General features: G+C 37.9%; 3 protein-coding genes across 3 annotated transcripts; all 3 read left to right on the plus strand.

Annotated features, from left to right (window-relative positions):
* The first annotated feature begins 3 nt into the window (after window positions 1-3).
* Window positions 4-3,493, plus strand: LOC134812771 (DNA repair endonuclease XPF-like). The gene has a single exon (XM_063820334.1). The coding sequence runs from the start codon at window positions 129-131 to the stop codon at window positions 2,535-2,537; it is 2,409 nt and encodes an 802-aa protein (XP_063676404.1). The 5' UTR covers window positions 4-128; the 3' UTR covers window positions 2,538-3,493.
* A 95-nt stretch (window positions 3,494-3,588) lies between these two features.
* Window positions 3,589-5,368, plus strand: LOC134812928 (glycosyltransferase 8 domain-containing protein 1-like). The gene has a single exon (XM_063820537.1). The coding sequence runs from the start codon at window positions 3,613-3,615 to the stop codon at window positions 4,900-4,902; it is 1,290 nt and encodes a 429-aa protein (XP_063676607.1). The 5' UTR covers window positions 3,589-3,612; the 3' UTR covers window positions 4,903-5,368.
* Window positions 5,369-5,911: 543 nt separating this feature from the next.
* LOC134812929 (chromatin assembly factor 1 subunit A-like) lies at window positions 5,912-12,596 on the plus strand. The gene is made up of 7 exons (XM_063820538.1): window positions 5,912-5,989; window positions 6,344-6,642; window positions 10,061-10,213; window positions 10,824-10,900; window positions 11,351-11,486; window positions 11,819-11,929; window positions 12,111-12,596. The coding sequence occupies exons 1-7, from the start codon at window positions 5,912-5,914 to the stop codon at window positions 12,214-12,216; spliced, it is 960 nt and encodes a 319-aa protein (XP_063676608.1). The 3' UTR covers window positions 12,217-12,596.
* The last annotated feature ends 837 nt before the right edge of the window (window positions 12,597-13,433 follow it).

Raw genomic sequence — 13,433 nt, forward strand, 5'->3', positions numbered from 1 at the left:
CTTGCTTCCATGTCCCAACCACACCTAACAACACCTAACCACACCTAACAACACCTAACCACACCTAACCACACCTAACAACACCTAACAACACCTAACAACACTACAGAACAGCAGGTAGGTACAAGATGTCAGAAAACAAACCAACTCTGCTCTCCTACGAGAAACAGGCCCTAATGGACCTACTCACAGAGGACTGTTTGGTGGTTCTAGCTGAAGGTATACTCTACCACAACATCCTGCTCTCATACCTGGACAGTTTCTCCAACCCCGGCACTCTGGTCCTGGTGGTGGACTGTGAGGATGTGCTTGAGGAATGGTTACTGGAGAAACTCACCATCAGTGAAAGCACTGTGGTTCCTCCGAAGAAGGTGACGTCTGAACTTCATGTTGAGAAGAGGATGGATCATTATCTTCAGGGTGGGGTTCAGTTCATATCTAAACGAATTCTTGTGATTGATCTGTTGTGTAAGAGGATTCCCGTTGATCTTATCACGGGGATTATCTTCTTTAACGCACACTATGTCAGAGACACTTCAATAGAGTCCTTTATAACTAGACTCTTCCGAACAGATAATAAAACTGGATTCTTAAAAGCTTTCTCCTCCAGTCCTATTCAGCTCAATAAATTTAACCAGGCTGAGAAATGTATGAGGCATCTGTTTCTTCCAAGAATTCATCTTTGGCCTAGATTTCACGCCAATATCTCAGAGTGTATTGATAAGCACAAGTGTGAGGTGATTGAACTTCACATTCCTTTAACGGATATCATGAAAAACCTGCAGATTTGCATCATAGATTTGTTACATTTCTGTATGAAGGAAGTCAAGAAGCACATTCCCTCGTTAGACTCTGATTTCTTTGTTGTAGAAAATGCTGTTGCTAAGGATTATTTCCGATCACTAAAAAAAGTGTTGAATCCGATGTGGTCTCACCTTGGTTCGAACACTAAGCAACTTGTTGAGGACATAAAGACCATCTCTAGGCTAAACAACCAGTTATTACAGTGTTCGGCAGTCAGGTTCTACGAGGTTGTTCACAAACTTAAACCCACTGGAGCGTCTAGAAGCAGTAGGGTGTGTTTGTGGATGTTCACTGAAGCGTTCGGTAGACTTCTCTCATTGAGCAAGCAACGAGTTGAGCAAAGGGATGCAGAAAAGATAGAGCTATCACCCAAATGGGAGGCCATCCAAGAGATTCTGGCAGAGATCAAATCAGAAAATAAAGGTCAAGCCTCTAAAAACACTCTTTTCTGTGTTTCCAGCAATGCTACTGCGAGGCAAATTGTCAGATTCATTAAGTATGGCGAAGTCTCAACGTTAGCAGAGGAACTTCTCAGCACACAGAAACACCAGGGAGTAGAGACTGAAGAAACTAATGAGCAAGAGCAGGGACTTGAGGCCAGTCATAACATTTACTTCTTGGTTGAAAACAGGTACACCATGATAAACGAACATCTGAACTCTTTAAATCCTACCTATGTGATCCTCTACGATCCTGATCTGTTCATGGTCCGATCTCTTGAAATGTTTCGTTGTAGAAGGCCAGGGAAACCTCTCAGGATATACTTCCTGGTTTATGATAACTCAATAGAGGAACAACGTTACCTAACCCAATTATCAGAAGAGAAGAAAGCGTTTGAACAGCTGATCATGATGAAGGGAAACATGACAGTCTACACTGACCAGGACGGTAAAGAGGGAACTAATGCTATGCTAGAGAGGGGTAAACAAGGCCTCAAGTTCAAGGATTTGGAGAGTCAGGACTCAAGGCAGAACAAGGTGAAATCCTTCCCTAAAGTTATTGTTGATATGAGGGATTTTAGGAGTTCTCTTCCTTCAATTCTCCACAAATCAGGTATTGATCTGGTCCCTAAGACTATCGAGATTGGTGATTATATTCTGACTCCTGATATTTGCATCGAAAGAAAGAGTATAATGGATCTGATTGGCTCGCTATCAAGTGGAAGATTGTTCCAACAATGTCAGTCCATGTGTAACACATACAAACACCCCATGTTGCTGATAGAGTTTGACGAAGCTAACGGTTTCTCTCTACAAAACTACTCCAGTGTATCAGACTCTGTGGTTACAACCTCCCTTCAGACCCAGCTAACACTCATCACCCTCCACTTTCCCAAACTCAGGATGATCTGGAGTCAGTCTGAGTACACTACTGCTAACATTTTCCATGAGCTAAAGAAAGGTAAGGATGATCCGGATGTGGCTACCATTGAGGGCATATCTAAAGAATCCAGCATCACCACCAGTGAGTTTAACCACTCTGCAGTTAACTCCTTGTTGCAGCTTCCCGGGATCACATCTAAGAATTATTTTTTGTTGGCGAGAAAGTTTCAGAGTTTGTTAGAGGTTTCTGCTGCTTCTAAAGAGACGTTATCAGAAGTTTTAGAAAATAAAGAAGAAGGCAGGGCCTTGTTCGAATTTTTTAATCAAGTTGAGAGTAAAAATAAGCCTGACGAGAAGGTAACAGGTGCTAAAAGTAAATACGCTAAATTTAAGAAATTCAGGAAGAAATAGATGTGTTCGATTTTAAGCTTTTAAGAGAAACTTTTTTAAAGACTGTATTTTGAATAATTTTATACAACTTAATACTCAAGTATCTTAATAATTTATTTTTCCGTGTCCCGCCCAGATAATATAAATAACAGAAGATAATTGTGGTATGTCTATAATCCATTGTGTATTTGTTAACTTGATACAATATGTTTTAACAATATCTTTACTTCAAGTCAGCTAGTAATTTACTGTGCATGTTACATGTCAGGATCTGGAAACTGTCCAGGTCACGTGACTCATTGTCTGTGTCACGTGACTCATTGTCTGTGCTTGTGAGGAGAGCATTATCTGTGAGCTGACAGATAAAGTTGTACGCTGCTTGATACGGCTCACGTATCATGTGTTAGTTTTTCCGGCGCTGCATCATGTATCTGATTATTGTACTTGTTTTGTTTATTTAAAGCGTTATCTTAGTGATGTTTTGTGATTATTGTACTTGTTTTGTTTATTTAAAGCGTTATCTTAGTGATGTTTGTACTTGTTTTGTTTATTTAAAGCGTTATCTTAGTGATGTTTGTACTTGTTTTGTTTATTTAAAGCGTTATATTAGTGATGTTTGTACTTGTTTTGTTTATTTAAAGCGTTATCTTAGTGATGTTTGTACTTGTTTTGTTTATTTAAAGCGTTATCTTAGTGATGTTTGTACTTGTTTTGTTTATTTAAAGCGTTATCTTAGTGATGTTTTGTCAGTTCAAGCTGTCCGTGTTATGTTGCCAGTAAATATTTCTTCAGGGGTTTGTTTGTGTTTTATTCAGTAGCGTGCCCAAACTATACCCTGGATTTTCCTTGTGAGACAAGAGAAACGCCATCTTAGGACGTGAGTAGAGAAAGGACTTCTCGGACTACATTTAGGTGATTCCTTCTGTAACGTCCTCAATAAATGTAATACATTTGTAGTGTTGTAATTAGCACAATACCGATTGATCTCTGAGACTGTAACCACTCGCACTGGTGTATCTTTTGCAACTAATATCTACATAATATAAAATCATCACCAAGTGATCCCATTTCAGCAATGTAAAAAAGCCAGCTGCCAATGAAGTTCATATACCGCACCCTGCTATCAATTGGAACGGTAGTTGCAGTTTTGATCTACTTCTACTGCACCCTCCTGGATACCCCTCCAGAAACTGAGCTTCTCCCTTACATCAGTGATAGGTTCGGGGAGGAGTGTTTACACGAGGGAGTAGTGTATAAAGAGGGGGAGGTGTTCGTGCTGACTTGTGCGGAGTGCTACTGCTCCTTTGGGAGGGTTGAGTGTGCTGTGGTGCATTGTAAGGAGATTAGGAATACTCTGGGGATGGACCTCATAACCAGGGCCGTTCAAGTTCTCATACCCACGCTTGTTCAAGATTTTGCGGGGACTGTAGCTGTGATGAACTCAGTTTTAAAGCATACAAAACAAAAGATTAAATTCACGATAGTCCTATACCATAACGACGATGTTGATCAAATTCAGGTTAACCATCTAAAAAACTGGATAGAAGGCAGTGATCTGAGATCAGCAGATTATGTTATCACACCATTTAATGATAGAACCGGGGAGGGAGCGGATTCTTACTTCATGGAAGATTACCAGAAAAAGAAACAGTCGTACGAGGAAACAATGAAAAAGGAGATGAGAGAGTTGGGGCCCGATAATAGGGGACCTGATCAGATGGTGCCATTAGGTGGTGTTAAGTCCAAGAGAAGAACTGCAGTGTTGCTGTTAAATACCCTGCTTCCTAGGGAACACCGGGTGGTGGTTCTCAGTAATCACGTGCTAATCAAGGGAGACATCGCTGAATTGTTCAATGTGGATATGAAGGGTAGCTCTGTTGCAGTTATCAATACTTGTACAGGGTCTTACCTATCACCCTCTTCTCGTTTTAAAGACTTCTTTAAGCCACCCCTCTTGGAACATTACGGGGTCCCGGGTGATCAGTGCATCTTTTCTCCAGGTGTCATTGTAGCTGACCTTGATGAGTGGTTTTCTGGGGAGACTGAATCTCAACTCTCTGTCACCCTGTGGCATGTTCTGAGCAATGTAGATCATTTGGTTTCCAGTGAGGCAGCTAGTTTTGCTCCGCTTCTCCTCAATTTTTGGAACCAGTCACGTGATTTAGGGAATGTGTGGAATGTTTGTAACCTTGGTAATACTGAGTGTAACCATGGTCACGGTCCCCCTGCTCCTGCTGTGTTAGAAGGAGCTAAAGTGATAGATTGGGGGTTTCAGAGACCGTGGAAATGTAAAAACTCGTTCAATTTGTGGGAAGAGTATTTTCTACCTGACCCTACTGGAATGTTTAGATTAAGTAATCCTCACGACTCTCGTGATGATTTATAGCGAAGAGCAGGGGAATTATAAAGTCTTATTTATTTGCTGCATGTTATAAAGTATATGAGGTAAGGCAATGTTAATAAGATGCTTATAACAATTTACAGACAATTTAATTTCCTTACAATAACATATTTATTTTTAAAATTTGAACGTTGTTAATAATATTTATCTGTATTATTATTTATTTGGGATTTTGTGATGTATTAATTATTGTGCTGATATTGTGTGCTTATTTTACGAGGCACATTCTTTAAAGTAACAAGAAAATTAATTGTGCAATACATAAAATACTTCTTCATTCTTGTACATCTTTTGTATTCGCCAATTAAAGTGTTTTCTTGATTTTCTTTACATGATTATATTTCGTGGAATATCTTGGTTATTTGACATTTTTCGTAAATCTTTAAGCATCATTTTTCAATCGCTGCTTTGTTTGATGGATACGTTTATTTATTTATTAGTTTAAATTGAAACTTACATGACATAACATGACATAACATGGAGGGGGGGGGGGGGGGGGGGGGGGAGAGAGGCGAAAACTCATTCTCAAAAATTGATTTTGAGTATTTTTGGACCACATTGCACTGATATGATCAGAAGAATGATTTTGTATATCACTATTTTTGGGTGGGCAATTTTTGAGAAAATAAGAAATCCATAATGAATTTCTCAGATTCAAAAATAATTTTTGAGACATTTTTGAGTATTCCCTGCGAAAATGGTAAAATTCTCAGATTCAACAATTCTCAAAAATACTCATGACCCGCCCCCCCCCCCCCCCCCCCCCCCCGGCCCCCTATTTAAACTAGACTGTAATTTCGTGTTTGCAATTGAAATTTCGGACATTAATACCTTTTTACTCTTAGACTCGCCTCTCAAGTTGATGTCAATCATGGGAAAAGCTATGCTTTTCTCGGTATCTCCTCAAAAATCGTCCCAAATTGAAGCTTCTAATTTGAAATCTTCTCAAATTACTGATAAAGTATATTATCTCCTAATATTTGTCTTATAGAAAATGGAAGAACAGGTTCTAGTTGAGATCGGTGGTACATATGAGTTGGTAGACAGGAATCATCTTATCACTCCCGAGACAGTGAGTTCCCTGTTCCTACAGTTCATATTATGTTTCATCGAGTTGTTTTAATATTCAGTACATTCAATTACTGTTTAAAGATTTTATCGTTCCTAATCGTTCCTAATGGACATGACTCATGAACTCGAGACTCTAGGTTACTGAGTTTTATTATTATATCGTGTATTACCGGGAAGGCTGTTAATTTAGGATAGAGTTTTTGTGGCACTTATCTTTTTGTTCTTTTGTAGTTTTTCTCACACAGCTGAGTAAAAGTTTTTCAACTTAAAAGCAGTGTTTATAATTCAATTTATTATTATTATTTTGACGTCATCTCGCTTCCTTTATTTTGTTTAATCGGTGCATCTTATTCAGGTTGAATCCGACTCGAAGGAAGAAAATGAAGAAGAAAAAGAAGAAATCGAAAGAGAGGCCTCACCAGAACAGTTGACATCCACATCAGACGGCGAAGCTTCAAGTGAGCAGTCACCATCTCCTAAACAGGAGGTCACACGTGCAACATCGCAGCCTGAAGAAAATGTAGCTTTAACACGTGCAACCTCGTTGGAGCAGACCCCTCGGCCTGCGTCAGTCCAGTCTCTCAGATCCTCCTCCCAGCCTTTATTACACACTAAACAGTACAAACAGTACGAGCGAACATCGACCCCCAAAAGGTAAGTGATTTAATTTGTACTTGTAGTCTATAGAGCATGATTTTAACAGGTTTCACCCATCAGAATTGCAGCTCGAATTATTGATAATAACGAGTTTCCACTTTTCCAAAGGGGGTCCACCTGAGGAAAGTGAGATTCTAAGCAACCAAGTTAGGAATCTTTTTGACCTCTCAATTGTTTCACTTAAAAGGTGGGCAACCACATGCGGCCATCTCCATTTGTTCCTAAATTTTGGTCAAATGGGCAAGAGAACTGATAGGCATCAGCTTTAAAACAGCTAAAACTTGAGTCGCGATAAAAAAGGACATATTATTACCTTAAGAACGCCCAATTTAGTCTACGATAAATTTAGTCAAAATTTTGACTAAAATTGTCGTTAACCAAATTTATTGAGACTAAAGTTTTCGGCGACTAATTTAAAAGCAGACTAAAATTTCAGTAGAGCATGTATATATGACATGAATATTATTGAGCTTACATTGTTTATAGTTAATATAATGACATTACCGTTCCTACTGCTGAACTACTTTGACTATTACACGTGTAATCCACTGCTCTTTAAATGCTTTCACATTAGCTTACTTCCTTTTCCCATCAGGCAGTATCTGCATATAGTTGAAGTAATTATGTGAAACCAACCCTTCTAAAAATGTAGCCTTTAAACCACTGCTATATGTTATAATAAACCGTTAAACTGTTAAATATCGCAAACTGTACAAAGGATCCTACTGCATGAAATAAGAAATGTGATGTTATGATATGTAATATAACTGATGTCGTTAGAATTTTCCCAGATCGAGAATATTCTTGTGCGAAATCGAAAAAACATCTAGCTAAATAATGGAAAAATCAAATAAATGAAATTTAAAATGGTCTCGAAAAGTCGAAAAATGTGACTAAAATTATTGGTGTAGACTAAAAATTTGCGAAATTTGTAACTAAAATTATGGTAACCAACATATTTTTTGTAACCAAATTTATTGGCATTAAGGTACTATCAAATTAAATTGGATTACTTTATCTTTGATTACATTGTATTTAATTTAAACAAATAAGAAACACACTTTCTTGCAGATTACATTAAAGTAGTTTAAATTTACAGACTAATTTCGAAAAATTTTGAAAAATTCAATCTATGAATAAAGAAATCTATTTTTCACCATGACGCGACTAAAACAGATAGTAACAAGTTTCTATCCCCTCGATTTGAAAATAATGTAGCCAGTAAATGAATATGCCATCAGCAAACAACACAATGTGCAGATGTGCGAGGAGGTTCTCTCAATAACAAGTGGAAATTGAGATATTGCGTTAGCATTTCATGTTACAGAACAGCTTGCAATTCGTTTTCAAAGGGTATGAAGTCTTACACTCGGCCCCATAATCTGTCTTATAGTTCTGGCACCATTCTACTGTCTGTACATTCGTGCAGGGTTGGGAGTATTTACCATAACCTGGAAAATTAACCATTTCATATTAAGGAAATTTTAAACTTTGCTAAACATAGAATTAACATACGAAATCTTAAAATTCAGTAAAAGGGTTCAACATGATGCAACAATAAGGAGATAGCTGTTTTGGAAATTACTAAGTGTAAACATTAAACATATTGTAAAGGAAATATTTGCAATGACCTACCAGAACACACAGTTACAAGTAGTAAAAGTATCGCAATCTTCATCACCTGCACCATTATTTTAGTTCCCTGTAATCTGTATTCATGATATTAATACCATGGATTTGAAAGAAAGGTGGTACCTATACCAATATTCAGATCAAGTATCCGCCGGGTAGAAATATTTATGACAAACTGAATCAGTATTGCTCTATAATAGTGTCAATAATTGACACATGGTATGTATTTGATAAAACGATGATACTAGGGGAGTCTACAACATCAGTATCAAATGAAAACTGTCGGGCTTTAGTGTGATGTTGAAGATACTTAGATTATAGAAAAGAGGATAGCCAGATGTATCTAATTATGGGTACAGTCTGGAAAGACTTCGTGACAAAACAAGTATCTACTGGTATATCGTCCTAGTTGCTCAAGGCAAAAGAATTAAATGTTAGTGAACTGGAGCAATGAAATAATGAGAGACACAGCTCAATCCATTCTATTTCATCATTAAAAACCATTCCTTTTTGGAATTTATCCACAGTGTGTTGAAACCGAATGCTGTACCTCAACAATGTTCTGCCTCATTGTACCCATTAACACAGCTCATTCCATTCTATTTTACCAGTAAAAAACATTCCTTTTTGGAATTTATCCACAATGTATTGAAACAGAATGCTGTACCTCAACAATGTTCTGCCTCATTGTACCCATTAGCAGCTCGAGCAGGCCACAGAAAATTGATTGAATTTTTCCCCGATCCATGACTCAAAGTGCCGAAGGCACAAAAGAGTCAAGGACAAGGGTTAGCGAACGAGGTTTTTTTTGATATGGTAGCTTTGCGACCGTGCGTGCGAGCGTGCGTACATACGTGCCCTCGCCACACTGTTATCGCCCACGTGACTACCTGTGCAAAGTTATTTTGCGCAATAATCTGAATTAAATAATTGTTGGCGCGCGGCGCTGAACTGACCAAGTACATTGTTAATTTCACCATGTACATATCCCACTAGGCACTAATTGATAGCATACTATTATTGTTTCGAGTTACTATTACTATTTTGCACAGATCCGTGTCGGGTGTCAGGTTGCATAAACAATAAACATATGGTTACATAGAAAAATACACGATTTTCAGATTTAATATGGAATTATATTAACTTGGCGGCGCTCGGCCTGTCACTCCGCCATATCTGCATGCATAATAAACAGTAAAAACTGGGGTCCCCAGGTTGTATAAAATATGATAAAAAACGCCATCAAGGATCGGGAAATTGAGCGGCCATCCACAAAAAAAAGCGGCCGCATTTCTTGTTAAGTTGTTAAGCTTTGCCAGCAAAGATCCCCTGCTTCACTGACCTACCTGAGGGAGGTACTTCATAGTCTCGTAGTCTCTTTTTCAACTGAAGAACATGGATTACTTCATCATCAATTAATCGTCTCTAATCGGGTGGTGTGATATGATTTATGTGTGAGTCAGAATAGAAGGTTTTGCAATAATCGGTCACCGGGCCTACCTGTCAATATAGTCGGAAAACCAAGACTAAATTTCGAATGTCCTGGATAGTTATATTTATATTTCGTCACAAAAAGGAAAAAATAAATTAGCTAGGTTTGCTCCATGCTGGCCAGATAAAACTAGTTTATAAAATATAGTATAGTTAAAATGATTATAGTTTGAATTGATAAATCTCACTTTTCTCACGTGGAACCCCCCTCCCACCTGCTTGAAATAGTCATCGTTTTCAGAATTAAACAGAGATGTAAATTTATACTTAACTGATCATCACTGTTTGTCAGGCAACCCAAACGACCCATGTCTGCACGTCCAGCTTCAAGTAAAGTCATAAGGAAACCTCATCAAATCGATCAAGAAGCCATTCAACGACGAGAAATGGCAGATGTGGCTTTTGAACATTGGAAGAAGCAAAAAGACAAAGAGCTCGTCAGAAAGTTAGTGTTTTGAAAACGAAATTATGAAAAACAATGAATTTAATGAAATGAATTTAATGAAATCTCATATTATATGATATGTTTGGCTATGAAAAATTCATTATCAGAAGTCGGAAGTACTTGTTCCATGTTAGCTTATCAGCAGATTTCCCACGCATCTCGGTCCACTTAAAAAGTGTGCCACAGTGGAAGTTACAAATGATGTTGTGTTACGCATGTAACTTTAAACACTTGGCCCCCACATCGCATGCTCTTTTGTTACGTAACAGCTTGATGCGCACTGCAAATTACAGGCCTCCGCCTAGCGACACTTTTATAATCGAACTTGTTAAATCGAAGTTTTTGTCAAGTTGCTTTTCGTTTATGCTGCAATTTAACGAGTGATCGTTGCGACCACATTTCTGTTGAGAGTGACTAATTTGTTTTTTCTGGAAGAGTTTCCGATATGCCTGAACCGTCCGTCTCTTCCAAAATTTCAACCCATTCATCTAATGAATCGTACGTCTTTTTAAAGATTGCTCTGAAACAAAAGTAATACCGTATATCCTGGATCATTGTAAAGTAGATAGAATTTGCACGTACTTATACTAAGTAGTCCTTTATTTTCCAGGAAACGCGAAACTCGCAAGAAAGAAGAATACGAGAAGAATGGTTCAAACAATCACAAGCAGATTGTCGAAAAACCAGGTTCGCCTTTTTGTTGATCGAAGGATGGGTTTAACCTCTCGAATTCCTACCATATTATAATAATCCTATAGAAGAAGTATGATCGAAGAGATTGGAAGGTTACCGATGGTATAATCATATCCTAGCGGCTGCAATATTCATGTGAAATCTGGTGTATTAGCCTTTTCGTTAGATCCTTGAAACAAATTATACCTTTATACAGAGTCAAGAGTGTACCACATAAAATGAGGTTCTTTCGAAAAATAATAAACCATTTTTATGAAAAATCAGTTGCTAAAATCTCTTCATCACATAGTGTCAATTGGTATGGAATTTGTGCATACCAAGTTTCAAATTCCTATCACTTCTTGATTTTTCACAAATTGCTGTTCTGTTATGGTGCTACCTTAGGAACTTAAGCTTACATTTCACGCTCACATCACCATTTCTAACTTCATTCCCACTTTCCAGGACCGTTTGATGCGTGGTTAGAGAACAAGACACGACAACGCGCACAGCAGAAAGAAGTGGACAAGTTGCGAGCTCAGATAATAACTTCAGAGCTTCTGTCTGTAGATTACTCTGAGAGTGAGCTCGCTTATGAGAGGTTCGTCCCCCCCCCCCTTTCCCCCCCCCCCCTTCCCCCCCCCCCCTTCCCCCCCCTCCCCCCCCCCCTTTCCCACCCCCCCTTCCCCCCCCCCCCTTTCCCCCTCCCCCCCCCCCCCCTTTCCCCTTCATCATTTGGCAGATATTGTGCGCTCTGATTTTAAGTCAGGGTCGGAATTATTTTTCTGTGTGACCCTGTACAGCTATATTATACACTGTACATTGTACATTGTACACTGTACACTGTACATTATACATTGTACACTGTACATTGTACATGTTGTACACTGTACATTGTACATTGTACAGCTACATTATTAAGCACAATTTCAGGTGGTTAAAACAGAAGAATCAAAGTAAGCGAGCTGAGAGCCGGGAGAAAGTAAAGAAGAGGCAGGAAGATAGGGAGGAGATGAAAACCGTCCTTAACAATATTAAAACAAGGTTTGAAGAAGTTTAAACACTATACCTCACGCCGCATACAATTAGTGTGAAATAGGAAGGGGATACAGGCTCATATACTAGGGATTATTTATCATTTATTCCGGATATTTTAGATTTTCACTATCGCCCCTATTACAGTTATTTGATTGTAATTTAAGTTAATTAATTATCATTTATTTAGGTGGAGGATAGACTACAACAAGAGCAGATACTTGCACCCCAACAATATACGGGGTTGGGATGATACCCCTGTTTACTCTAATGGACCTCCAGTGTTGCCATGGTAACTCATCTTATCTTCTCCGAAAATGTGTGATACATACAGAATGTGATACATATTACTAGTTACCATGACTGCAAAGTAGAAATATGTGTTTATTAAGGTTATAATATATTTGTGACGAAATCAATGCGATTGTAATTTATATATTAAGATAGGAAAGTTAGATTTGATGCTTGGTGAGCTTGGAAGGACTGCAGATTATTTTGAATAAATTGTTTTTTAAATGTAATTAGAATGTACATATTATTATGATTCGTGTGTGATTTGATAACGATAATGGCCGGCTGTGATTACCAGATGACATTAATTAATTAGTTCAGAGTATTGCTGTAGTATTACAGTATAACAGAATATCACATATTATTGTAATTTATTTCATGATAATATCCTGTTTGTAATTTCGTATGCTCAAACTAAACTTATCATGAATGATATCAAAATAACTGGTTTGATGATAATATAGAGATGGAATTTATTATGCTATGTGTTGCTTAACATGAAGAAGAGTTTGGTGGGGAGAATTAGTTAATTGGCAATTAGCTAATTTGATAATTGGGGTAATTAAATTAATTTAAGGTGCGGCAGCTGACTCGAAACGCGGCAAAAGTTTTAGGCTCCTTTCAGAATAATAAACGTCCAATTTGTCCGCATTTGTATACACTTCTGCTAAACTTTTTAGAGAACATCTGTTGGATGGTGAGGAGGTGTTCTAGCGAAATTGTAAGAATGTTGCGCAAGTGTCGCTCAAGATTTATTCTCAGAATTGTAAATTTTGTCGCCAAGATCGGATCCAAAATAGCGAAAAAGTTAGGTGCATGCGGAAATTATCACCGATAAATTATACTGTTCGGAAAAAACTGCCCGTAAAAGGCCTTGTCCGGAGAAGGCATAGTTCAAACAGAGACATGTCGAATGGTAAACGGAGTTATCGGGAAATGTTTGTTTCGTTAAATTAATAAATTGTTCCTGCAAACCAGATAACAGCTGAAATAAAATGATTACACATATTGATTGAAAATGTACCTTTAATGAACAGGTAACGAACAGTATATTATTAAAGTGCTCTGCTGATTACTGTAGTAAAGTTATACATAATTGCCAAAACAGTGAAAAGGTGAAATCAATCTCCTCCGACGTAATCTGAACTCGCCAGGATTACGTTCGGGAATTGAGCTCAACCATTCCACCACGTAAGCATTAACCTTTCTGCAATATTTAGAT

The sequence above is a fragment of the Bolinopsis microptera genome, chromosome 3, assembly GCF_026151205.1.
Source record: "Bolinopsis microptera isolate Bmic1 chromosome 3, MBARI_Bmic_1.0, whole genome shotgun sequence".
Taxonomy (NCBI): domain Eukaryota; kingdom Metazoa; phylum Ctenophora; class Tentaculata; order Lobata; family Bolinopsidae; genus Bolinopsis; species Bolinopsis microptera.

Bases quoted from the DNA above. Each gene is read 5' to 3' on its own strand.
- LOC134812771 (XM_063820334.1), top strand. From the start codon at position 129: ATGTCAGAAAACAAACCAACTCTGCTCTCCTACGAGAAACAGGCCCTA.
- LOC134812929 (XM_063820538.1), top strand. From the start codon at position 5,912: ATGGAAGAACAGGTTCTAGTTGAGATCGGTGGTACATATGAGTTGGTA. The intron at 11,487-11,818 runs GTTCGTCCCCCC...GCACAATTTCAG, and splicing joins AGTGAGCTCGCTTATGAGAG to GTGGTTAAAACAGAAGAATC. The intron at 11,930-12,110 runs GTTTGAAGAAGT...TCATTTATTTAG, and splicing joins CTTAACAATATTAAAACAAG to GTGGAGGATAGACTACAACA.
- LOC134812928 (XM_063820537.1), top strand. From the start codon at position 3,613: ATGAAGTTCATATACCGCACCCTGCTATCAATTGGAACGGTAGTTGCA.